This window comes from Typopeltis vanoorti, chromosome 3 (genome assembly GCF_054136105.1).
Source record: "Typopeltis vanoorti isolate ZY-2024b chromosome 3, IOZ_Tvanoo_1.0, whole genome shotgun sequence".
Taxonomy (NCBI): domain Eukaryota; kingdom Metazoa; phylum Arthropoda; class Arachnida; order Uropygi; family Thelyphonidae; genus Typopeltis; species Typopeltis vanoorti.
In genome coordinates this window covers 136,918,042-136,946,036 of record NC_143551.1, presented here as the reverse complement: position 1 = coordinate 136,946,036, position 27,995 = coordinate 136,918,042, and the positions used below count along the sequence as shown (strand labels likewise).

At 35.3% G+C, this 27,995-nt stretch overlaps 1 protein-coding gene across 7 annotated transcripts in view; it reads left to right on the top strand.

The window, feature by feature from the left end:
• Positions 1-27,995, top strand: part of dop (microtubule-associated serine/threonine (MAST) protein kinase dop) — a 677,535-nt gene that overhangs the window by 405,645 nt on the left and 243,895 nt on the right. For all 7 annotated transcript variants that reach the window (XM_090390876.1, XM_090390874.1, XM_090390878.1 and 4 more), the window contains one exon: positions 14,917-15,002. In XM_090390876.1, coding sequence (XP_090247002.1) covers positions 14,917-15,002 — 86 coding nt within the window. The remainder of the gene's footprint in view (positions 1-14,916; positions 15,003-27,995) is intronic.

Here is a 27,995-nt window from a genome sequence, read left to right as displayed (position 1 = left end):
AAAATATTGTTAATGCATTAACCTACTCCCCAGCGAGTTGTAGATGTATGAATGCTTTCAGAGTTCTGATTGGTTTATTCAGTATCAGCCATTAATGATGTCAATTGACAGAGTTGACAATGTTAGTGATTTGCGGAAGCCTGTTCGCGGAGACTAAGTACCGGCAGTTTTGTCATGGCAGCCGCGGATCTCTCAACTGGTTACCCCCTGTGTATAAGACGTGGGCCCCACCCAATTTTTGGTCTAAAAATTTTAGAAAAGAGTATCGTCTTATATACGGAAAAATACAGTATTTTCAGAAGTTAAAAAAAAAACTGTTGCAAAATGAATTATTTTTCTTATCATGCTTACAATGTTGATATATCTGTTAGTATCAATTTTCAAAAAGTTGTTTTCATTTGTATGTAGGTCTATATATGGAAACTGTTTCAAGTAGTATCCCCCTCCCTCCCTCCCCTGATTGGACCATTACTTAAAAGATGCGGTGTCTGCTTACACTGAATTTTTAGACGGATGAATTTGATAAATTCAAACAATAACTTCTGCTGTTATCTTGCTTGTCATTCTCTCCATGTTCATTTGTTCTTCTTAAAGAGGATAGGTAGCTTTCCAGTGATTGTGCTAGTCTGTTTTTATTCCTTCTTTTGCACTAATATTTCCTTCTTCTTTTATTTTGTTTGCTTTCAAACCATCACTAGAATTCAGCATCCTGTTGTAAATATCCAGAAAGCATATGCTTGGGAGTGGAATACTAGATCTGAATTCAGATCTAGTATTCCACTCCCAAGCATATAAAACTTGAATAAGTTAAATATATACGTGAAATTTTGGTTTTAATATTTCCAAATAAATGTATTTCTCTTATAACTTTTGTGGTCAATAGACTTTCTGAAGATCATATAACTGGTGAGCTGAATTCTGATTTTTCAGCAATGCTTAGGTGTATTTATTTGTTTTTCTGTCCATAGACATGCTTCACTTCTTGAGCAGTTATAGATGTTATAGCTCTATGTTTGTTTATAGACTTGATGAAAGTAACACTAGAATACAGTTCACATTTGAAATAACATTTGTATTTCATTTTCAGACTTCATTGTTTACCAGTCAATCAAAAGCATTTATTTCTCAAGTTTTTTTGGCAAGTAGACAAAAAGAGGTTATGTTCATGCTATAGATTACCATCATCCCCATCAAAATCTGGTACTGGTACTCTAGACATCTCAGACTCTCTGTAACGATTACTTTCTGTATAAGTGTCATGTTCAAGAGTGTAGCGTCTCTTCTCTACATGCCCCCATTATTTCCTTTCATCCAACAGTGAATCAAAAATGGAACAAACACTGACAACGATACTGCATCCAAAATAAATCTCCCCCAAAAACTAATTTCCTCAACAAACCAAGCATAATATTCAAAACATATCAAAATCCCTTTAAAAAAAAATCACTTTCATATCCACTTTATAAACATCTATGGCATTAATTCTGACATAAATGGCATACATTGTCACTTACAGACTTACCCAAATCCTGGTAACCCTGTCCCCTTTCCCAATACCGTTTAACTGGCTCTCTTTCCATATGCACTGTAGCAGTGTCTCTTCTCAACTCAGATCACAATCTTTTGCAAGTTTCCATTCATGCTGAATGTTCTCCCTCCAACCACTCCCAACCTTGTATCCTTTCAAGATATTACAAAAATATCAAGCAGGATAACCTCACTGGCATGAGGGCCTTCATCCCCACTTCTACCCAAAAATTCTCATTCACTGTTCAAGCCATGTTTCAACAGATAACGTATGGAAAGTAGTTGAAGAGAAAAAAACTCAGCTTTTTCTGTAGATGGTTGCAACAGAAACTCCTGTTCCATACTCAGCCTATTCTGAAATTCACATTAAATGTAAAACAATAATAAGCAAATTCAACTTCATAAAGATCAACAACAGAAAACTAACCTCCTGTCCAAATGAACACTATGAAGTCTACTAGTCCCAGTGGCATCTCTCTCTCTCCCTCCCTCAGTTGTATCCAAATATGCTCTAGAGCCTACTTCTCTATCAGCTAGCACTTATCCCAATGCATTGAAGTGAGTATATTATTATTATTGTTGTTGTTTCATGGGGATCTCCGTGGAGTTCATAGACTCATCAAGGATGCTGTAAACATTATGTCGAGCACTACAGTATTTACACAATATCTATCATACTTCTCTTTCAACTCATTCACTGACATTGCACCTACAACAGATGCTGGAAACCTACTCTCCAAGCAAAAAATCTAGTTCTCACATCCATGTTAACCACACTTGCTCAATTTCTAAGGATGATCCCTAGTTCTCTCACCACCAGACCTGTTCTGAAAAATTTCCTCTGTATTATATAAAAACCTCACAGAAATTTGTATGGCTTAATCATATCATTACTTCAGTCTAACAGATAAGCTTAGGCGTTGATGGTTATTCATGACTTATTTTTCATGGTATTAACAACACCACAAACACTTTTATCAACAAAGATGTTTTATTAACGCTAATATTTCGCTGATTTTCAACTCGGCATCATCAGAGCACAACACACATGTAAACGCGACAGTGAGTGAGTGAAACAATATAATTGCAAGACAAAAGATCTCAAGTCCTATTTTTGGCGCCCTCTAATGGGAAAAAAAAAAAAAAAAACAGCAGTTATCCAGGAGTTTTTCTTAGGATAACCGTCTCCCAAATTTTTGGCAAATTAATGCAACCATATTTGTTAAGGTTGGGAGAATTCTTCAAAGCCATTGCTGACTCAAAAAATAATCTTTCAGATCTATAACGACTCCTAAATAGCAAATTCGTTTTCCTCCATCTAATCCTGTGTGAAGTAGTGTCCAAAGCGTGGTCTGCCAGTCCCGACTTGCCATAGTAATAGTAGCGAATGTATCTTTCATGTTCTTCCAGGCGGATGTTCACTGATTATCACTTGCAATTATATTGTTTCACTCACTCACTGTCGCGTTTACACGTGTGTTGTGCTCTGATGATGCTGGGTTGAAAATCAGCGAAATATTAGCGTTAATAAAACATCTTTGTTGATAAAAGTATTTGTGGTGTTGTTAATACCGTGAAAAATAAGTCATGCATATCATTACTTGTCTGCTTATCAACTCAATTTCTGTAACCCATAGATCCTCATAAGGTGCATTCCATAGACCTGCCACCATTATTGATTTTGCATGCCATTCCTTACAGAAAGAATTTTTTGCCTTTGCATAAGTATTCCTCTGATTATTCTTCTGGAATAAGTTCACTACATGGAATTGAATTTTGTGAGGGGTTCTATATGGTTTTTTCTGGATTTTCTCCACCTTCTGATACCCAGGGTATTCAGATCTCTGCTCATTAGTGTGTTCTTCAGCTACCAAGTAATATGATAAGCTGTTTAAGTCAGTTTTGCAATATGTCCTGTAAACTTCAACTCCCTCTCCACCAACATCCCAAAATCTGCTTCATCAATTTCCTAGAGTTCACCTGCGCAAAATGCATACCCTTACACTTTGCCACATTAAACTGATATTTGTTCTATTTTTCCCATACTACCAGTCTATTTAAATCATCCTGCAAAATTTCAACATCATTTTCATTGATATTGCATTACCCAATCAGCAAGCTACTTGCATCAGCAAGCTACTGAATATTTTCCCTCAGATCATTAATGTACACATTAAATAGTAGTGGACCAAGTACAGAGTGCTATGGCATGCCACTAGTCACAAGCCTTCTGTTGGACTCTGCTTGTGAATAAACTATTGTTTGGGATCTCTACATCAACCACCTGCTTATGCACCTCACCAATGTCATATCCCCCCCCCTCCCTCCATCTGTTACAGTTTATTTATCAGAATTCCATGTGGTATCCTGTTAAAAGCCTTTGCAAAGTTCAGCTGTATCACCATATATCCATTACCTTTATCCAACTCATCTTACTGTATTATAAAAGGTGAGTAAGTTACTAAAGCATGACCTAGCCTTCACAAAACCATGTTGACCCCATATAGTATCCCATTCCTGTCTATCCATTCCTGAATTTTTAGCCTAACCGACTTATTTAATACCTTGCCCAGAGCTCCTGATATGGTAATCGGTTATTAATTGCTATCTCAGTCTTGAAGCCTCCATTATACAATGAAACTATTTTCCCCTCTTTTCATTCCCTTGAGACCAATCCAGAGCTGAGACTTAAACGGTATGGTCAAAGGCACTATGAATTATTGATTTTGTGTGCCATTCCTTACAGAAAGAATTTTTTGCCTTTGCATAGGTATTCCTTTGATTATTCTTCTGGAATAAGTTCACTACATGGAATTGAATTTTGTGAGGGGTTCTATATGGTTTTTTCTGAAACACCATCATACCAACCTTCTAAGGATGATACAATGTGTATCATCTGATGAATAAGAGATCGCATACAGAACAAGAGCCTGTGACTTTTGGTTGCCTTGTTAACAGAACCCTAAATAGAGATTGTTCATCTGAAGATAAAAGAGAATAATTTTTGAAAGTTTTAAGAGAGATAAAAACTCTCCCTGATATTTTAAGCAGTGATTGTTTTGCACCATTATTAATGTGACACTTTTAGGTTCTTCCAAAAAAGAAATGGTTAGGAAGTTACAGATGAAATTTGGAGTAATAATTCCATTAATATCACTCAGCAGGAAGGTTCATTTGTAGGCTGGGTGAACTTTGTACATAATGATCCATGAAGGGTCAATTCCTGATTATTTTATACATTCTGATACAACCAAATTATTTCTAAGCTCAGAAGGTAAGATCTTATTATAAAGTAATAGTTTCTTCTAAAATTATTCCATGGATAATTCATCTAGTTTAGCAGGTAATTAGGATTTGATAAAATCCTTACATCTTAATGAATGTTATTTTTGGTTAGGACTTCATAGTGATGTCAAGCAATTTGTTCACGGTTGCAATTCTTGTCAGCTAAGAAATTCTTTTCAAGGAAAAGCTCCTTTGCAAGCAGTTCAGATAACTGCCAGGCCCTTCAGCATATTTCAACTGATATTTCAAGCTTACTTAATATCTGAAACACTTCATCAGCTTTGTCTTGTGTCTTTTACTACTGTTATATTCTGTGCTATTCCCAACATAAAATACACTGGGGGAAAAAAAAAAAATTCATTAAATATTTCTACTGTGTCATCATTTGTATTTTCACCCTTCCTTACTCACTGTATAATTAAAATAAGTCCTTGGATTTTGTTTGGCCTTTAATGCCAGCTTTTTTTTAATTTTTTTTTAATGTTCTGAATATTTTCCTGCTCTTACCTTCTTTACATCTTTTTCTCTGCAGTACAAACCTACGCACATTTGCCAGACCCATATCACATCAGCACCATGTATGGACAAGTGGTTAATAAGAAAAAAAAAGGAACCCGCCATTGTGTTTCTTGAACAGCCAAAGGTTGTTCAAGAGGAAAAGAAGTATGAGGAAAGTTGTACATTTGACTCTTGTTTTAGCAAACATCACTATAGAAAACTTGCCGATTGTAACAAACTATTGAAAAGTTATCCTAAGCACCATAGGAACAATGGAGTTTAAGAAATTCACTATAACACTGTCTACAATAACATCCTATTCTTGTTGTGTGTCCAGGTTTGCTATAGTGAAAGTCAACTGTGTAACAGAAGCAGATGGAATCAAAAAAGGAGAATGAGAAACTAATTTATTAGGTGTAAAACTGGACTAGCAGTAGATGCTTATGCTTTTACAGGCTTAGAGGAAAATGGAGGAAGTGTCCACTTTGGATGGCATCTATAAAAATACCTGCATAGAATGCATTAAGTAGAAATAATGGCTGCGATAAAACAATTGGACTGAGTTTGTTTGAACTAGTGCTGTTTTCTGAATAGCATCAAACATTTTTGGTGGACTCTGGACTCTCAGGGCCAACACTAATAGGTGAAAAGGAATATCCTGAGCAAAAACAGGCACAAAGTATTTTGTAGGCTCAAGACTATAGATAATAATGACTGTTCCAGAAAAGGCTATAAGTGTAAGTCAGCCCAAAATGTGAAATTGGATATCAGATCTGGGCATCATCAAAAGCATGGAAGAGGTGATATGAGATCTTTCTTGTGAGAAATTGGACAGGAAGGAGTATTTTTGGTAGCATTGAGAGCTAGTTGTAGAAAGTTTTTTTTTTTTTTTTATATCACTTGGTTATAAATTAAATTAAAAATGCCAAAAAATCCAATTCTTATTTAATACTTTATCAAGTGTCCACTTTCTGTTCATGTTCCACAACTATCTCTAATCCAGAGTATGTTAATAATAAGGTGACTTCTACTTATTTCAACCTTGGTATCTCTTCTGAGTCTATCTCCCACTAAAGACCTCAATAAAAGGCAAAACTAGTCTAGGTAGTCACTCTTTTCATAATGCATAGTATTATACATGCCTGAAAGGATGTGTGCTTTGCATTATGGGATAACAAGGCAATTAATGATGTCATTAGCTTCTATGTACAAGTAGCCTTGTCATGAAAATACTTCTTACACTGGATAAAGGATGAAAGAAGAATATAATTTTTTGGTATTTTTAATTTAATTTCATCTGAATGTGTGAGAGAGAGAGAGAGCTGAAAGGGCAGAAGTTATGCATTATGGCCTCAGTAAGGAACAGACATAATTATCTTTTGAGCAGGAAGCAAGTTTCTGAACCTGGCTTTTTTTCATAGCTGAAATTTATGAAACAATTTCACATGTACTGCAGGCTGAGAGCGAAGCTGGATTTTTCCTTATTGTTGATGAACCAAGGCTTAACTGGTGAGAGTAGAGATTTTGAATAGAATAGGAAATATGGGTTTCCGTTCCATCAAGAATGATTTTGGTTAATTTATTTTGTATGGGTATATGGATTAGGAAAGCAAGATCAGTAATAAGGCTGTTAGAAGGATGAGCAGAAATGATTAAGATCAATAGTGGAATGGTACTACAAAAGAATACAGTGTTGCATGGATTATGTGATGAGGAGGATACAGGATTGTGTGTATTCTGACATATATAACATCAGAATACTTAAGGCAAGTTACAGCTATCATTGCTAGCAGTTGCCTTGGCATTTATTGTAGATAGGTCAGTGAAAGTGCCAAACGAAAACCAGTTTTATTTGTAGACATATATGTCATCAGTTCCAGAAGACTGCCTCATTATTTTCAGGAAATCGACCTTTGTGATAAAACACTGAAAGAGGTTAGAATGATTATTAGAATTTGGAAAGCAATAAATTCAACAAATGAACATAACTGAAAGCATGAAAACATTCAACAAATGAACATAACTGAAAGCATGAAAACATTCAACAGGAGAAAATCGAAATGAAAGGATTGAGTAATCTCTTGTGTGATGTCAGAACTGAAAAATTCACAAGTACCATCTTGGTGACTGAAACTAGTATGGTGTGTATTTTATGGATAGTCGAGATGGACAATAGTTGTATGACCAGGAGTTGAGGTTCTGTTAGATATGGCAATTCATGTTTAGATGTCTAAAGGTGATAGCACACATTTTGGGTTAAGGTTGCAAACCTTGCTGATGCAAAAGTGATTTTTGGTATAGATTTTTTTAAAAAGTTTACTTACACTAAGGAAGTTCTGCTTTTAATTTTAGCTTTTCTCAACAGAACAACTCCAAACTATTATTGCATGCACACTCATGCATACACATTTAGTAAACCAGTTTTTTTCTTTACTGTAGCATAAATATTAAGATAGAGAACAATTTTAGTTTTCTTCATTAAATTAATTCTTTCATGCTTTTCTTTTAAATCAGTAGGCAGCCATTCTCCACCTTACGCTATCAATGAGATCATGTGCAATGTGTTTTAACCAAATGAAATTTGGTAAAAACACATTTTAGTTAATATTCCCATCTAATTCAAGTGCCATCTCCTATCTAGGAAGGTGACTACCATGATGTGACTCATGGTTAACTACAGGAGTTACATGTTTTGAGGACTCTATCTCTTTCACATATTGTCACAAGTATTCATGGCAGAAAGTCTGTGTGTATATCCACGGGGCTTGTTTGCCTGTTCTGGAGAACAAAAAAAAACCCAAGTTTCCGGGTGGAAAAAAAAAACCCTTACCTCTGTATGAGACCAGATAACTCACCTTTAGTCGAAAGATACTTCCTCACATCGTGGATAGAATTGAACCCAGGTCTTTCCGACCAAAGGGCTTCATCTATACTGACTGAGCTATGGAGACTCTTAGTAATATTAGTAATTTTATTATTTTTTTTATTATTATTTACAGCATCTCCATGGAGTCCTGAGATTCATCGCAGGAGACCCAAATCAACCATCATACACACAAACTCTATCTTACCTCCCCTTGAATCCATTCACCATCAGGGAACTCAACCACTTCTGGCAATCTATTCCACTCATTCACCACCTCCATGCAAAAAATCTGGTCTGCACACCCCTACTAACCGCACTCTTACACAACTTCCATGGATGGCCCCCAAGTTCTCTGAAATTGACAATCATTATCCTTTGCCCATAATACCAATTTATTTAAATCATCCTGCAGGGTATCTACATCACCTTTATCAACTATTGCTCTCCCCAGCTTTGCATCATCAGCAAACAACTAAATATTCCCTCTTAAATCTCTGACTATACTGTTGGTATACAAACTAAAGAGTAATGGTCCTAGTACTGAATCCTGAGGTGCTCCACTATTCACTATCATTCTTCTATACTCCACTCCACCATATACTCCTTTCTGTTGTCTGTCTGTCAGTGATCCCTCTATCCATGCTACTAGCCTCATGTCCATTCCCATCCTCTCCAGTTTTTGTAATAGTTTTTCATGTGGTATTCTGTCAAATGCCTTGGCAAAGTTGAGCAGTATCATGATATAGCTATTACCTTTATCCAGTTCTGCTGTCACTTTATTATAAAATGTGAATAAGTTACTAACAGAGGATCTACCTTTTGCAAAGCCATGCTGCCCACAATAGAGTATTGCATCCCTATCCGCCCACTGTTGTAGTTTACCTTTCACCAAGTTTTCTAATATTTTAACAACCACTCGTGATATATTAATTGGTGTGTAGTTTGCTACCTCTGTCTTGAAGCCACCTTTATGCAATTCTACTATCTTACCCTCTTTTCACTCCCTTGGAATCTACCAGAGATGAAACTTAGATTGAACTTCTTCAGAGGCAATGCCAATTCTCTTGCACATTCACATAGTACACGGGATGATATGCCATCCAATCCCACTGCTGTATTCACATTCATATTTTTTAATATGCTGAATACCTCCTGTTCATTTACTTGAATGATACACCTTTGCAAAATGATCATCAGCAGCTTAGCTATTTCTTTTGGTTCAGTCATCTTCCTACCATGAGCATTGTTTAAATTCATTCTACCATAGTCATTTTTCCTCTTACATAACTACATAACGAAAAAAATCTTTTTAGGTTTACTTTGGTCTGTTTGACTAATTCTTTCTTATAGTCTGATTTGGCCTTCCTTGACATATTAGTCACCCTTCTTTTTTTTTTTTTTTATGTTGGGCCCATAGGTTGGTTGGTCAACCTATAGTACATTAGTGAAATATGAGGGTAGTCTGAAAAGTAATTGGCCTCAACCATAGATGCAACACTATTGCCAAGATTTTTTTTTTCTAAGTTGGTACCTCTGTCATAAGCATCCATGTGAAATTGCAAGTCATTCTATCAAGTAGTTTGTTATATATTGCTGTCTGAAGCAAAAGTGTTGACTGTATCCCTTGAAATGGATAAAATTGAGTATCGTGCGGTTATAAAATTCTTTGTAAAAAGAAGGTTTAGTGCAAAAGAAATTCATTCGAAGTTCATAAAAGTGTATGGGCACTCTTCTCCTTCCTTTTCTGCAATTAAGAAATGGGCTGTCGAGTTTAAACATGGCCCTACCAGCCTTGAAGATGATCCACGTCTAGGACATCCAAAAAGTGTAACAACAATCATTGATCAAGTGCACAGTATGGTATTGGATGATCGGCGAGTCAAAGTGCATGAAATTGCTGAGACTATACGCATTTCAAAAGAATGTGTAGGATATATTTTGCATGAAGAATTGCAAATGAAAAAGCTTTGTGCAAGATGGGTGCCACGCTTGCTCACAGCAGATCAAAAATACACTCGCATGAAAATCTCTGAACAGTGCTTGGAGCATTTTAACAAGATTAAAGCTAATTTTGTGTGTCAATTTATTACTATGGATGAGACTTGGATTCACCAATACACTCCAGAATCCAAACAGCAGTCAAAACAGTGGACAGAAGCCAGTTGTTCGGTGCCAAAGAAGACAGTCGGTTCCATCAGCAGGAAAGGCCATGGCATCGGTGTTTTGGGATGCTAAAGGCATTTTGTTTATTAATTATTATGAAAAGGATAAAACGATAACCAGGGAATATTATTCTGATCTTTTAACCAGACTATTCGAAAACATTTGTGAAAAAAGACCCGGTTTGCAGAAGGAAAAAAATCATCTTTCATCAGGACAATGCACCTGCCCACAAAACTGTTTTGGCAATGGGAAAATTAAGGGATCTGCACTATGAATTGTTGGAACATCCACCCTATTCTCCAAATTTGGCTCCCTCTGACTTCTATCTCTTCCCAAAACTAAAACTCTTCCTCGCCGGTCAGTGTTTTTCTTCGAATCAGGAGGTGATTGCAGCTGTAGAAGGGTATTTTGCAGATCTTACTGAGAACCACTACAGGGACAGGATAATGGAGCCGGAGCATCGCTGGAATAAATGTATTAATGTTAAGGGAGATTATGTTGAAAAATAAAAATAATTTTGAAATTATAAATTCATTTTTTCATTGTTAGACCGAGAACCTCTCAAACCACCCTTGTATATGGGTAGTGGGTTGGGAAAGGAGAAACTTGTTTACATTTGATTTAAAAGCCTGTATGTTGTATTCCTTGGGAAAGACTTTCACAGTACAGCAGTTGCAGGGATGAAGGAGGAGGAAAAGAAACTTGTTCTGTGGGTTTCAAGGTGTATGTGAAATGATGTTGGGTGGCAACTGTTATGTGTTAATGTGTACTGGTACAGTATAACTTTTTTCAAGAGTAGGGTGGGAGGGTGATCAAACCTTTTGCAGCTCCCTATAGGATAAAGAAAATGCATTAGAAATCAAAATGGAGCTTAACAAACCCAAAGAATGCATAATATCTATTCTCAAAGAAGTTTTTAAATATAAAGGGCTATCCCTGCAAGGACGACTAACTTTATGCCTAAACAAGATCCTCTATTTGATATGATGCCAAATGATCCACTTATTGTAAAATTAATTCCAGTTTCAAGAAAAAGTGTATGAAATATTAATTACCCTTCTCTTCACATATACAAATTTTTATTACAATTATATAAAATTGAATAACCAGAATATATGAACCATCCATTAGATAAGAACAAACTGGATTTAGAAGAAATAATCTACTGTTAACCACATCTTCAATTGCACAGAATTGCAGAAATAGCCTGGGGATGGCATTGATCTTTATTATTGTTTTGTTGGTTTCAAACAAGCCTTTAACTATGGGAATAAGCAAAAATTTCATAATAAAAATATAGATTATGAAATACTCAGCATGGTAACTGTATGTGTTGTTGTGTCCTGAAAGGGCTAAGAAATGTTTAATGTAAATTATTCAGGTCACAGTGTTAATACAATTTAGGCAGAGAATATGGAACGTTGGCAATAGGATAAGTGTAAGCTTTTTACGGGGCAAAACAATTAAAATTTACGAATTACATAAATTTGTATAATAAGCTTTTATATACAATCTATATTAAGTGTGGACCAGATATAGAGATCCATGTAAGATGGCAAATCCACTTGAAAAAACCAGTCTCTAGTACTAAATTAGCAAGGCCTATGAGTCAGGGTTCAATGGTCGTTTTTGTCGTCCTGCATTATGCAAAAGAAGCGAGGGAGAGAAGTACTGGAAAAGGAAAACCTAAGCATCTTCCAGGAAAGGAAAGCAGGCACACATGCGACTAAAATAGAGGGAACTAAGGATATTGACGTGAGCACACGTGACCGCATTGGCACGCATTGCGGAGATCGGGAATTGCCGAGAGGAGAAAATTAAACAAAAAGGCCTTGCAAGCACGATTCCAGATCTTTTTTTTTTCCTGGATTCCTGTTTCCTGATCTCTTGGACAGTGGTCGAGCTCGTCGCCGGGGAAGTTCCTGGCTAGTCGTGGAAGGCATTTGGTTCATCTGTCATAGCATTCGTAATGGGCCAAGCTATATTCGTGCACTATGGTAGCTGTGCGTTGTCATGCGACGGAATGAACCAAATTGATGCCGTCCGTTCTAGGCAACGTTACTGTGCCACCTCCCAGTTTTCCCGCTGAGATTCTACCCGCACAGATCAATGGGGCATATCCTTCTTGAAGACTATATTGAAGGCCTTGATGACCAGACAAGGCAGGAAGAAATTTAAGAATTTAAGGACAGAAATAGTAATGTAGACCTTTGAATTCCTATTTCCAGTTATAGAAGAGAGTGAATTCCCTGTGAGAACATTTGAATTGGACTAAACTTTAAGGGCTGTAAGAATAGCCTACAACTAGGCATAGGCCCGAGATAGTGTTAAGATTTGTTTGCCCCACGAGGCCGAGTAGATATCTGATCAAGCTAAACTTAATGTATAAAGTGTGTTATTGTGTTAACTCATGGCCACGTGTATCAGAATGGCATGATGATTATCTATGAATTTATACTAAATTGATTGTATTAGTGGTTATTGCAAGTTATTATGTGTGATTAGTATAAATTAATTAGAGCCTTTGATCTAACTAGAGCAATCATAATAACCTGTTTGAATTGTATAATTGTATATTTCCTTAAAGCTCATTAAATTGTTTCTTTCAAGTACTTGCCTGATCTGCTTATGTTATATGAATTCAAAACTACCACTCATAAAAATATCAATAAACTAAGCGGGAAAAATCCATGAGTGCAAATGTTTTAAGCAAGCCACGACTGTGAGAAAGAAATAAGCAAACGGAGGGATAAGATTAATCTTGATCTAATTATCATGTATCACTCTGAAGGGGTCACCCTGAGCAAGAATCCTTTCTATCCTAGGTATTAGCTGGCGCAGTGAAAAATAAATGTGTTAATACTTATCGGGTGAATTCCATCAGATTGTTTGTGTGATAAGACGATGTTTAGAATATAAAGAGGCCAGTAAGACTGCAAAGATCTTAAGAAAAAATATTTGATAGGAGACAAGCGATTTACTTGCATATGTGAGAGAGCTAAGATAACAGTAGCAAGATAACACAAGCATAAGGTAAAGCAAAAGGGGAAAGAACATTAAACAAGGGGCATAGTCAAAAGGGTATAATACAAAAATAAATATTATAACAAAGAATGGCTCGGCCAGTAAGATTTTGATAGAAAAGAGAAAGGATAAATAAGTAAGATAAGGTACTGTGGTAGGCAAACTAAAATTATTAGAAAGTGCAAAAGAAAGTGAACCACGACAGTGTCAAACATTAAAGCATTGGTGCAATATGGTAATATGAATACATGCCATTTCAATGGGAAGAGCAAAGTGATGCAAGTTTTTTTCCTACTTTTTAACCTCATTATATAAGAACTTTAATAATGTAATAGAGGGGATGGGGGATAATGATGAATAGCATACATATCGTTCAAAAATATGCATATGGCATTTGTCATGATTGAGGATATTAAGCCTCGTCTACAGTATCGGATAACAAAATTAGAGGCCACCTGTAAAAATAAAGTTAATAAAGGACAGGAGAAGTAAGAGCTTTAAACAATCAGGTAATAGAACAAGAAAATAGTTTTTTCTACTAAGATTCATCCAACACATCTAATTTGAATGATATCGCAATAATTAAACACATAATCTCAGTAGGAAAGACAGTAGTGAATAAGTTACAAAAAATATGAAAAAGTCATCAGTATCCAACTGCTTGAAACTGATGCACTTTGAATCATCATTATTCCCAGTACCCTTTATGGAGATGAGACAAGGAAAGTCAGATTCTCAAAGAAAATTGTTAGCAGTTTGAAATAAAATGCCTCTAAAATTAACACCATCCATGAGAAGCTCAGCTGGTCCTAGAATAAGAAACATAATTATAACAATCTGAAACTATTTAAGACTCATTTATAGTTTCTCATAGTATGATGCATGTGTAAATTTAACAGTTGCAGGCAAATCCTAGTTATAACAACATTTTTAGAAAACAAGAAAAACAAGGTTTTGTACAGAATCACCATTACTGTTTTCTGATATTGATATATAAAGAAATAAATCATCCAAAAATCAAAATACATTCTTAAAAGTTAAATGTTTATAAGCAGTAAGCATTTGCACTATGCAGTAATATGGCCCTGCCTTAAAATTGTTGTAATAAAATAGGGTATTATTATTAATATTAATAAATAGGGTATATAAATAGGTTAATTCAGAAAAACTGAAAATTTTTTCAGTTTTTCTGAATTAACCATTTTTGTATTAATAATAATAAAACTTTTTGGGTATAATACGAAAAAAGTTTAATCCACACAAAATCTTGCAGTTAATATGCTCGGAAGCTACGTAGTCAAGTTTGCATTCATTCATCACAACATCCAAAATATTTTGATAAAATTTCTTGCAAATAAGTATGGTTTTATATCCTATTTACATTTCCATTGTACAAGACAATGAGACAGTGTTCAGTTATTAAAATGAAGTTGCCATAAAATTAAATCATAAATAAGCCAAAAAAATTAAACGAAACTTTATAAATTTTACTGTTTTTATATCGAAAGTTATATAAATCTTTCTTCAGTAGTTTTTTTTTTTTCTTTTAATAGATTACCAAGAGTATGGCAGATAAGCCAAAATCACCACAAGAAAATGATTTTGAAACTGTGAAGTTAATAAGTAATGGTGCTTATGGGTAGGTATTTATATGTATTCGGTGATTATTTAATGGTTAAACCCAGATAACTGGGAGACGACTTCCATATAACCTTTAAAGAGCATGTAGTACCAACAGCCTACTAACTCATTGCAAAGGTGGAGCAAGCTAACATTACTCCTATCTCAGTATCTCCCATAATGCAAAACACATCTCCTAGTGGATATGTATAATGTTATGCATTAAGGGATGGGCCACTACCCAGACTAGTTTCGACTTTTATTGAGGTCTCTTCAGTGGGAGCCAGGCCCAAGTGGAGATACCAGGCAGAAGCATTAGCAAGGTCATCTCTACCTATAGGAGTTGCCAAACGGTGTCCCATCTTTTTATTAAATTACTCTGGATTTAGAGAAAGATGTTGGAAGTTTATTTTTCACTTGGTTAGACTATAATAAATTTAGTTTAATCCTTTATCCAAGTGTGAGCAAACAAAGTTTGCACCTGAAAGTATCTTCAGGACTGGGGTAAGGTGATACAACACCATTAGATGTGTTTTGCATTATGGGAGATACTGAGATAGGAGTGATGTTAGCTTGCTCTACCTTTGCAACAAGTTGCCTGGTGTTGTACCACCTTACCCCAGTCCTGAAGATACTTTCAGGTGCAAACTTTGTTTGCTCACACTTGGATAAAGGATTAAACTAAATTTATTATAGTCTAACCAAGTGAAAAATAAACTTGCAAAGCCTACTAAACCTGATGTCCATTGTTCACTTTCTTGTGGTGTGCTCCATTGATGTATATCCATTTGAATACTGAATGAATGAGGAATTAGTTTGCAAGCAAACTGTAGTGTGTATTAAATAACTTTAAAACCAAACAAAGAAAATGATGGTCCAGCATGAAGAAATGTCATGCTGACATGAGCATCACAAGATTAAACTAGGCCCAGTGTTTTCATCAGAAAGCCAGAATGAAAGTGAAAAAAAGTCAGAATTGGAATTCAAAATTAAGATATCAGAACTAAAGATAGGTGCTATCATAAGAAGTCTTGGTGAAAATGAGTAGAACTATACCACAAGTTTAAAGATACCAAGAAATTATATTTTTATTTTACTCCTTTATCTAAGTGTAAGCAAACAAAGTTTGCATGGGAAGTTTCTTCATGACTGGGCTACTTGTATACAGAGGCTAATGACTTCACATCACTTGTCTTAGTATCTGGTCTTCTGGGTCTGGCTCCACTGATTCAACCTCCATAAAGGTTGAACTGGGTAGTGGTCCTTCCCATAATGCTTAGCAGACACCCAAAAGGATGTGTGCTTTGCACAATGGGATACTAAGGCAAGTGATATGACGTCTTTAGCCTCTATATACGAGTAGCCCAGTCGTGAAAAAACTTCACATGCCTGCTTTGCTGTTTACACTTGGCTAAAGGATCACACCAAACATTTAACTTCTTGGCATCTTTAACTTATAGTTTAACCATGTGAAAAAACTTTAAACAAATAAATACCATGTTGACATAATTGGCATTACCAAAACAAAGACTAAAACAGGGGAGATTCTGATAAACAATAATAAAGATTTATATTCAAGCAGTAGTGATCAAGAAAAGAAAAGAGAAGCTACAACATTAACCACTAATTATGAAGATGATTTCTTGAATGACAGGCAGTTTCGAGTAAAGTTGAATAAGACTGATTTCAAAATAGGAAATTGGACAGCCATTGGTCCCTCAAAGATGGAAGAACATCTGAAGTCAATTATTATTTCCTTTCTATTACTATTTCCAGCAGGGGAAGCACATAGTGAAGTTGCTTGTAAGGATTAAAAAAAAAAAAAAAATCCAAATTTCTTTGGTTGACTCAATAAATATTTAATTATCATAGTAAGAGACAGGAAGACAAGAGGACCTATCAGAAGTTCTTAGGAAGTAAGTCAGTATATGGTCTAAGAGAATACAGAGAAAAATGTATCCTATGCATAAAATGAGGTATTGGAAAGTCATTAGAAGACTTTGATATAGAAAAATATCACAAAGGTGGCTGGTGATTATTAAAAAGTAGAAATTAATTAACTGTAAAAGGAATTGGAGATAATAATGGTGACTTATAACTGAAGTTATACTGGATGTTTTGGTTAATTACTGTAAAAGATTATTAAATGAGATAAGCATTGACAGAACAGTAATAGAAAATGTGAGACTGATTCCCACTATAGTTACCTGTCAGTTATGAAATCAAGTAGTTATTAACTAGTTTTATCCAGTTAATAAAACAAATTTATGTCCAGGATATATGTTGTTATTACAATAAGTTTACCAAAAGCAACAACTGGAAATAATAATGTAAGAGATAAAATGAATTAAACATAATATTTTTATTGACAAATAAATAAATCAGTGTATATAAGTTACATGTAGACACCGTTGAAAAATATTTAATTAAGATAAATTAACTTCAGATATTTCGATTCACACATCATTGTCAGTGTGATACTCGTACAGTTGGAAATTTAAAAGTTAAATAACAATGAAGGTATATGGAGAATGGAATCTCTCCTTATATGAAGTCATGAGACAGCCAGGTAAAAAACAGATACTATCAGCGTGGTCTGAAAAGTTCTCAGCCCTCGACCATAGATGGCAACACTATCAGCACGATTTTTTTTTTCTTAGTTGGTACATCTATCATAAGCATCCATGTGAAATGTTTTATACAGCTGTCAGAAGAAAAGTGTTGTCTCTATCCCTTGAAATGGATAAAATTGAGTATCATGTGGTTATAAAATTCTTTGTAAAAGAAGGTTTAACGTTAAAAGAAATTCATTTGAAGTTCATAAAAGTTAAGGACACCCATCTCTTTCTTTTTCGACAATTAAGAAATGCGCTGCCGAATTTAAACATGGCCATACCAGCCTTGAAGATGATACACGTCTAGGACATCCTAAAATTGTAACAACACCAGAAATCATTGATCAAGTGCATGATATGGTATTGAATGACCAGCGAGTCAAAGTGCATAAAATTGCTGAGCCTATAGACGTTTCAAAAGAATGTGTAGGATATATTTTGCATGAAGAATTGCAAATGAAAAAGCTTTGTGTAAGATGGGTGCCATGCTTGCTCACAGCAAATCAAAAACACACTCGCATGAAAATCTCTGAACAGTGCTTGGAGCATTTTAACTAGAATAAAGCTGATTTTGTGCATCGATTTATCACTATGGATGATAAATGAGATGATATGGATGAGACTTGGATTCACCAGTACACACCAGAATCCAAAGAGCAGTCAAAACAGTGGACAGAAGCCAGTTGTTCAGCACTGAAGATGACACAGTCAGTTCCATCGGCAGGAAAGGTTATAGCATCGGTGTTTTGGGATGCCAAAGGCATTTTGTTTATTAATTATCTTGAAAAGGGTAAAACAATAACCAGGGAATATTATTCTGATATTTTAACCAGACTAGATGAAAAAATTCGTGAGAAAAGACCCGGTTTGCAGATGAAAAAAAATCATCTTTTATCAGGACAATGCACCTCTCTGCAAAAGTGCTTTTTAGCAATGGGAAAATTAAGGGATCTGCACTATGAATTGTTGGAACATCCACCCTATTCCCCAGATTTGGCTCCCTCTGACTTCTATCTCTTCCTAAAACTAAAACCCTTCCTTGCTGGTCAGCATATTTCTTTGAATCAAGAGGTGATTGCAGCTGTAGAGGGGTATTTTGCAGATCTTACTCAGAACGACTACAGGGATGGGTTATGGTGGTGGACCATCGCTGGAATAAATGTATTGGTCTTAAGGAAGATTATGTTGAAAAATAAAAATAATTTTGAAATTATAAATTCATTTTTTCATTATTAGGCCGAGAACTTTTCAGACCACTTTCATAGCATGATGAACTCTTCCCTTCCTTGATACTAACAAATATCATGACCATATGGTTTAGACAGACAAGCTATACATAAGAGATTTATTTTATACAAACATTACTAAAGAAATGTTAATTAAAAGGAATGAAGTATTATATTTTAATAAAATGATTACATAGAAAATAGGATTAAACCTTTTGAAACAGTGGCTGTCATGAAATTTTAAAAAATATTAAAAAATTGTTGCTAAATAGCATGCTTTAAAGCCACATGGAAACTGCAATTTGATAATGTTGATTTAGATTTATTGATCTAACAGATAAGCTTAGGTGTTTATGGTTATTCAACTTATTTTTTAACTGTATTAACAACACCAAATGAACTGTTTTATAAAACTGTTTTATTATCCGCTTATATTTCACTGAATTTCAAATCAGCATCATCAGAGCACAACACAGCATATATATGCAACAGTTAGTAAAAATACAATTATAATGGACAAAAGACCTGAAGTCCTATTTTGTGCCCTCATCTTCAAAGTTGCTACAAAAAAAAATTCATGAAAGTTAAAAACAGACACCTGAAGAAATATGAAATGCTATAACAGCGCGAACATGCTACATTCTGATTTCAACTTCAACAAGACTGCTTGGTCATAAATTTATTGTCAGAAGTGCTCACTGAAGAAGCCAAGAATGCTCTCAGTCTGGGGCATAACTATGCCATCACACCCAAACAAATTCCAAAATTAGAAATTATGATGAAGGTAGAACAGGACATCTATGATCTTCCACCGGCAATGGCCAGTAATGTGCTTTTAATATAGCAAGTATCTTAAACAAGGCTAAACCCCCAAAAAGTAATATACACAATGAAATAGCTGCCTTAAAAAAGTTGTGTAAGAATAAAAATATTATTATTACTAAAGCCGATAAGGGAAATGCAACAATTATCATAGATCAAGATATCCTATGTGATGGTTCCACATACCAAATTATAGATCGAAATCTCACTGTGTCTCAAAGAATAGTCTGCAACTTATTAAAAAAAAGTAACTTCTTGGCCAAAAGAAATCATCAAAAAAATAAAACCAGTTCACCTTAAACCACCCCTCATTTATGAATTACCAATCTCCCCCCCCCCCCTTCTTACTGGCAACTCCTCTACTCTTGTTAAAAAAATTCAGTCCATTTCAAATCACTAGCTAAAAATCATATGCTTAAAAATGCATGCATAATTGTTAGTTTTGATTTCACCTCTTTATTTACCAATGTACCATTTATAGACACTCTTAATTTATCAAGTCTGAATTCCCCCCCCCCCCCTCCCTGATATCTTTGAATTATTCAAATTCACTATGTATGCAGGATACTTTACGTGCAGAGGAAAAAATTTACAAACAGATTAACGGTACTGCTATGGAATTCCCCCCCCCCCTTTTAACAAACTTTTACATGGAACACTTTGAAAACAAAGTACCACAGCTACATACAAGTCCCTAGTGTGGCTATGCTATGTTGATGATGTGCTTGCCATTTGGCCCCATAGACAAGACATTTTGGATGCATTTGTCACTTACCTAAACAGCTAACACCCCCAAAATCCACTTCACAGTAGAAAACTTGTATAGGTAAATATGACTTCTCTATTGCTTCCACCTTAGTATCATCACTTCTGGGTCTGGCTCCCACTGACGAGACCTCAAAAGTCGAAACTGTTCTGGGTACTGGCCCTTCCCTTAATGCATAGCATTATACATGTCCGCAAGGAGATGTGCTTTGTATTATGGGAGATACTGTTATGTCGGAAGACATAGCATTATTATCGTTTAAAATAATAAATTAATAATCTACCAGAAGTGAACGTTTATGTATATAATTTTGTAATATAGTATTGTATAATCTTAATTTAGTATTGTGGAATTTCAGTGTACAAAATATATAATAGTTACTTAGTCGGAAAATTTGTATGTGAACAACTAATCATTTATTAGAGAAAAGAATACCAAATGTGTACAGCTAACTTCAGTAAGTCTGTTGTGAAGAACTGTGCTTTCCCCCCTTCAATTTTATGGAAAGTTACGAGAGTTTAGTTAGGTTGCTGTGAGTGGCGCTATGTGCTGGGAGAGAGACGCAAGGAGAGTAGGATGCATGCGCGTTCAACGACAGCAGGAAACAAAGGTAGTTTAAAAGCGAGTGCATCGCTACGTTCAAGGCTTTTTTTTCGGAGACGTTTTCCTGCTGCCGTTCACTTGTGCGATGGCTCATCCGACTGGTTGGAAGGAAGCTTCCACGTGGTTCCCCTCGTTAGTGGAAAGTATAATCCTATGACAAAGGAAACTACCAGTCGGAGACAAAGAAAGCCCAGCAGACCTAATGGTGGAAAACAAGAATGAGGAGTTCCATTCGAAATATCAGAGGGAAAGTCAAGGTATTAGTCTGATGAAATAATTCTGAAGTGGCCCAGAGAATTAATGCAGTGAATCGGTAAGGTGAACTTTGTATTTCCTATTTAGTGAATTTATAGTGAGGATCTGAAGTGTGTGGAGAAAGACAATCCTAGAACTGTGGCCGAATATAAAGCAAAAGAATATGTCATTATTTCATATTATGTATTTGTAAGAGAATTATTTATGTTACTCAGATCTTGGAAAAGAGAAAGAAATGTTAAATTGGATAGGACTATTAAGGAAAGTTTTGATTGAATTCTAGCATATTTAAGAGAGAGAGAACTAAGTAACTAATCTTTAACTTTGGTAGTCTGTGATATAAGCTTTAAAGTAATGTATTTCTGTGATATAAGCTTTAAAGTAATGTATTTCTTTAAAGTATTTCTGTGATTATAATTTAGAATTGGTATTCTCTTAAACATGAATTTTCAAGTGTTTTATTTAAATATGTGTACAAGAGGGAGATAATATATATGTGTATTCTGATTGAAAGATTGACTAAGTTTACATAAATGACTTGTATGATTTATTCAGTGAAATTAAATTGTTCTGTTATTACTATGAAGTTAGTTTTCCTTATGTCTAGAGCTACTGCACTTGTTCATAAAAGTTAAACAAACCTCGTAAAGGCGGGAAACAGTTAAGGATCAGTTCACGATTGCAAAGTACAAAATTTCTATTGAGAAGAGTGAATGCTGACTGGCTTCTAACTCCCTGAAGGGGAGTTAGAAGCCAGTCAGCATTCACTAAACAATACATCCTAGGACTCAAAGTGGCACAGCTAGAACAAATAAATTTCTTTGAGTTTAAAAAGGGAGATAGAATCAGAATTGAGACAAAGAAGTTGGCGCCCGCCATTAACAATTCTTTGTCTCACAAGACTTCAGCTTCATTCTTGTCAAAGGTAAAGCCATAAGGGTTATTGAGAATTAAGAATAGGTAATTTTAAGGGAAAGTCGACACCACAATACTAAGACAAGGAGTGATGAGAGCTTGGTCTACCTTTACCACAAGTTGCCTCAGTCCTGAAGATACTTCAGGTGCAAACTTTGTTTTCTTACACTTGGATAAAGGATTAAACTAAATTTATTATAGTCTAACCAAGTGGGGGAAAACTTCCAAAATCTAATAACTGTTTACCTTTCCTTGACACTTTAGTCACCTTCCTTTCAGATGAATCACTATCCTTTTCCATTTACAGAAAACCAACACACACACAGGAAGATATCTTCATAAACAATCACATCATCATTCAGTCCAATAGTATGGCATTTTAAAAACACTTACACACAGAGCCATTTGTTCTAATGATACAGCTCTATCCAGAGGACTCAGATATCTGCACCATGCATTCTTGCCCAACATCTACAATTCCTACAAAATAGATAAAATACTACATAGTCACATTACCCCTCTCTCCCCTAATACACAGGAACACAACATTACCATTTCTATTCTCTGTGTCAGAAGTACATCAGGAAAGATAACCAAAGTACTAATGAAACATGGCCTTTGCACCACGTTCAAACCTCAAGTTAAATTAGCAACTCTGATCTGCTCGCATGATAAACTTCATCCTCTAGCACACCCTGGAGTGTATGAAGTTTCCTGTGACTGTGATTTGGCCTACTATGGGTAGACAGGAAGAGCTGTTGACATCTGCCTGGAAAAACATAAAAAAATACATTCGCCACCATTATTATGGCAAGTCAGGACTGGCAGACCACGCTTTGGACACCCCTTCGCACACGATTAGATGGAAGAAAACTAGTGTGCTATTTAGAAGTCGTTACAGATCAGAAAGATTATTTTTTTAGTTCAGCCATGACTGTGAAGACTTCTCCTAACCTGAACAAATACAGTTGCACTGATTTGTCAAAAATTTGGGAGTCTGTTATCTTAAGAGCAACTCCCACATAGCTCTAATTTTTTTTTCCCCTCAACATTACAGTGTGCTAAAATAGGACTTTAGATCTTTTGTCCATTATAATTGTATTGTTTCACTTGCTCACTGTTGCATATACATGCTGTGTTGTGCTCTGGTGATGCTGATTTGAAATTCAGTGAAATATAAGCAGTTAATAAAAGACCATTTTATAAAACAATTTGTTTGACATTAATACCATTGATTTATTGATTTGGAAATGGACTATTACCTTGTGAGAATTGCATTAAAAAATTTACTTAGTTTTGCAATAACAGTACATATTGCATACAAGTTAATGCTATTAGAATACACCAGTTTACACTACAAGCTAATTAACATACGGTACAGTACATCACAGTACAATACCTCTATTCAAGATGTCTCGAACCAGCACCCATCACAAACAATGGTTATCATAAATAAGTACCTATGACTTGCTTATGGCATCTCCAGATATGGAGGGGGGGGGGGGAGAATCTTATTTCTCATCCTATCGCAAAACAGACACATGCAAAAAATAAAAAATAAATAAAAAACACCTTATGTCAGACCTCCTAAAATCAGTGATAAAGGAAAATATGACTACAAAGGAGATGTATTTCCACCTTATTATTGTGCAATCTGTGACAACCAAAATTGAAAAGATATTAAAACATACTACATTAAAGTATCGTTCACTGTCAAATGGGGGGGGGGCTTTAAAAACTTTTCTATCTGACACTAAAAAAACCAGGGATATAAAAAATCCTTGCCCTTGTGGTGTGCACTACTTTGGACCAATAGGTATTTCAGGAGAGAGATGTGCATGGGAACATAAGAAAGATCAAATACTTAGTGGAGTTTTGTTGCAGACCTATTGGATTAGTTGCTAGTGACAAAGAAATGCATTACCATATAAAGATGACAGGTGCAAAGCAAGTAGTCATAATGGGGTACTGTTTAATTATCCAAACACTGATTTGGGTACCAGTGAAATCTCATGAGAAGAATGAAATTGAATTCATTGAGCTATTGTGATTGCGATGCTCAAGCAGCATGTAACAGAAGGAATTCTAGATCAAAGAGTGTTAGATATGATATTAGTGTCAGAGATGGTTTAATTTAAAGACGTAATTCTGCCTCCAGTTGATGGCAGGTGATCTTAAGAAATTGGCTAAGTTTATGAATGTTCCATTCAGAAAATACGAGGGAGGGACTAAAAAGTTCTGATAAACACCTAAAACAAAAAGAACTTGATATTAAAACAACTGATATAACCACAAGAAAGAACATATCAGAAAACCCTTTAAATCCCATGTTTCATCAAACTGTAATACGTTCTTTTTTCTTTTAAGATATATATGAAGACATGTTAAAGGTTTTGAAGAAATTCGAAGACACAGAAATGCATGCCATCATAAAGTTTTTCATGCTGCAAGAAAAGTCCACAACTAAGATTCACCAAACTTTGTGTGAGACTTTAGGGGACTATGCCCTAGCATATCCAACAGTTGTCAGATGGGTAGCCAAATTTAAAACTGGGCATCCTGAGACAACAGATGCCCTCAGGTCAGGAAGACCCTCCACAGTGATCACACCTGAAAACATCGATGCATTGAATACCATGATCCTTGATTATAGATGAATACCACCCAAAAATATTGCAAAGAGAATGAGTTGGGGTAATTATTCACCAATATTAGACATGCAGAAGCTCTCAGTGAAGTGGTACCCCAAATGTTTGAATGCCGACCAAAAAAGAGAACACATGCTATCATCTCAAGGGATTTGGGGTCATTTTGAGAAATCGGTGCAAATTTTTTGGCTTGTATTGTGACTGTTGATGAAGCATGGCATAATCACTGACCCAGAGACTAAACAATGGTCAATGGAGTGGTGACACAAAGGTTCTCCATGGCCAAAGAAGTTCCAAATCCAAAATCAGCAGGGAAGGTTCTTGCCATTGTCTTTTGGGATATGGATGGTGTAATTCTTACCAAGGACCTTAAAAAAAAGGTGAAACTGTTACAGCAGCAGTTTATTCAACCAAAGGAATTGGAAGAGGTACTGAAGGAAACATGCCATAGGAAACTGAGCAGGGGCATGATGCTTTTGCAGGACAGTGTACTTCCTCACACTGCTTATGAAACCCAACAGACAATACACAACTTGGACTTTCATTGTCTGTCTCACCCACCCTGTTTGCCAGACCTGACCTGATCTGACTATTTCCTATTCCCAAATTTAAAGAAAACTTGAAAGGAACAAAATTTACCCCATATAAAGTCATATCTGCAGCTAAAGACTGGTTTGTGCAACAAGGGAAAGAATTTTTACTTTGAGGATTGCAAATGATTCAGCAGCATTCTAACAAGTGTATAACACTTCATGGGGGATATGTAGAATAATGTGTAAGTTACATGGTTCTACCTCAATTCCTTCATGATGATTATCACAACTTTTCAACATATCCTCACACATCCTAAACTACAAAGCAAGAAATTACAACAACTCAGGAGTATGCTTGGTCTGTGCCATGGTATTGGCTATTGAATGGGATGGATATGAAAAGCGTATGGGAAGTGTGTACAAAATACTTGAATGATGCAATGTTGTAATGCATCCCTAAAGTTAGAAGAATAAATAGGAGAGTGAAATGGGTGCATAATCTTATTAAGCAAGAAATTCATTAGAAAAAGATGTCAAAATAATACTGTGTACATAAGAATGATTTCAGTTATGAATATTATAATGATTATGCTAGAAGAGTTATAGCTGTTGTATGGAAAGCTAAGTCTGATTATGAAATGAAATTCACTCTGCAAATTAAAGACAACCCAAAAAAATTCTATCATTGTGCCACAAGTAAATGAAAGAATAACTACAGAATGCAGATGACAGATACAGAAGAGATTGTTCAACTAACGAGTGCCCATTTTCCTAAAATTTACCAACCTGGTATATGCAACATTGAACTCACTACCGCCTCTTCACTGGATGAAGAAATTTTGATATATGAGGAGGAGACACTAGAGCTGATTCACAAACTGAATAAGAATTCAAAATAGGGATGATGTAATATCACATGGATGCTAAAAGAGTGCTCAGCTGAACTCGCTATTTCTTTGACCAGACAAAATTTGAGGGAAGATTCCACAGGGATGGGAAAAATGTATGGTAATTCCCATTGCACAAGGGTGATACAGAGACTGGTGTTGAAGGTTTTGGAAAGGTTAGTTAAGAATTGCATATAGAAATGGGTTGACAGAATCCATACTTTTCAATGAAAAGTGTGGGTTTACTAAGAAAATGTAATGTTTGAGTAATTTGTTTGCATTCTGCAGTAATGTTACCATTGAATTAGACAAGAGTAATAAATATATTATGATACTTTTGGACTTTGCTAAGGCTTTTGACAGAATACAGCATGGTAGACTGTTGCATAAATTGCAGAATATGGGTTTGGATTGTAGAATATTAGCATGGATTAGAGGATGGCTGACTGATAGATATCAAATTGGATGAATGTGAGTGCAAGATTTAAAGTAACCAGCAGTGATGTACCACAAAGATCAATACTTGGTCCATTGTTGTTCAATCTATACATTAATTGACATTGGGAAGGATTTGACAGGAGACATACAATTATGACCTATCCAAATCATTCTGCAGTACTTGCAGAATGATTTGGATAGGTTAGAATTGTGGGCATGTGAAGATACCTGTCAGTTTAATGTTTAGTAAATGTATAGTCATGCACTTTGGTGTGATGAGATATCCAATGTCATACTGTGTTGGTGGGATTATACTCGAAGATACTGATTGGGATCTGGATCTTTGAGTTTCAGTAGATAGGAAGTTGAAGAAATTCAAGGTCATATAGTAAATATTGCAAATACAACTTGGAGGATAAATTGCAATGTTTGAAACAAACCTTGACATGTAAAGATAAGGAAATCATTTTTCTCTTTATAAGACCTAGATAAAACCTCTTTCTTTTAAGGTTACACGGTGATCAGCATTCATATTTAAGAATTTAGGGACACAAAACACACCTGTTGAATTATTTTACTAATTACACTGGCCAACAAAAAAAAAAAAATTTTTCTGCTGATAATGATCTGACACTTGTTTTTTACTAATTTGATTGCGCTGATTTCAAATATCAAACCCATTTTTCTCTATCATGTCAGGGTTTTTCCTCTATGGCATTTTCTTTTTGCTAATTTGTAAGTTTTTGATAGTTTTAAGGAGGCAGTACTATTTAGAGGATCAAAAAAATCGATTTTTTAATATTATTTTCTGAAAGTATGTACTTTTAAAAATCTGTTCCTAACTTTTTATCAAGAAATTCGAAAAATTCCCGAAGATATAGCCTATTATTCAAAGCGGTGCACAGATCAGAATCGGAGCGCTCACCACTCTGACTTGTTAGTAAACAAATAAATGCATAAGAACCTGACCTGCAACGGCACATACTGGTGCTTTGAATTCGAGAGAGGCCAATAAACGATCAAATACATTTAGGTGGTGAAAAGTAGGCAATGACAACTGCCTAAAACAAATGAATGCTATATGCGTCATAGCAGACAAAGAACGATTGAAATCAGTCAATCGTTAATCGATCACGAAAGTATGATGAGCGCTTATAACCTTTCAATAAAGTCTCTGGTTTTTTTTGTCCTGTTAATTGCATGTTAGTCGGCAGTGAAGAAAATACATCATGTCTACTACTCGAAAATGTGTCAATAGCCTAGATTCTTTCTGCTACATTTGTGGCAGCTTTACTGTTCCCAGT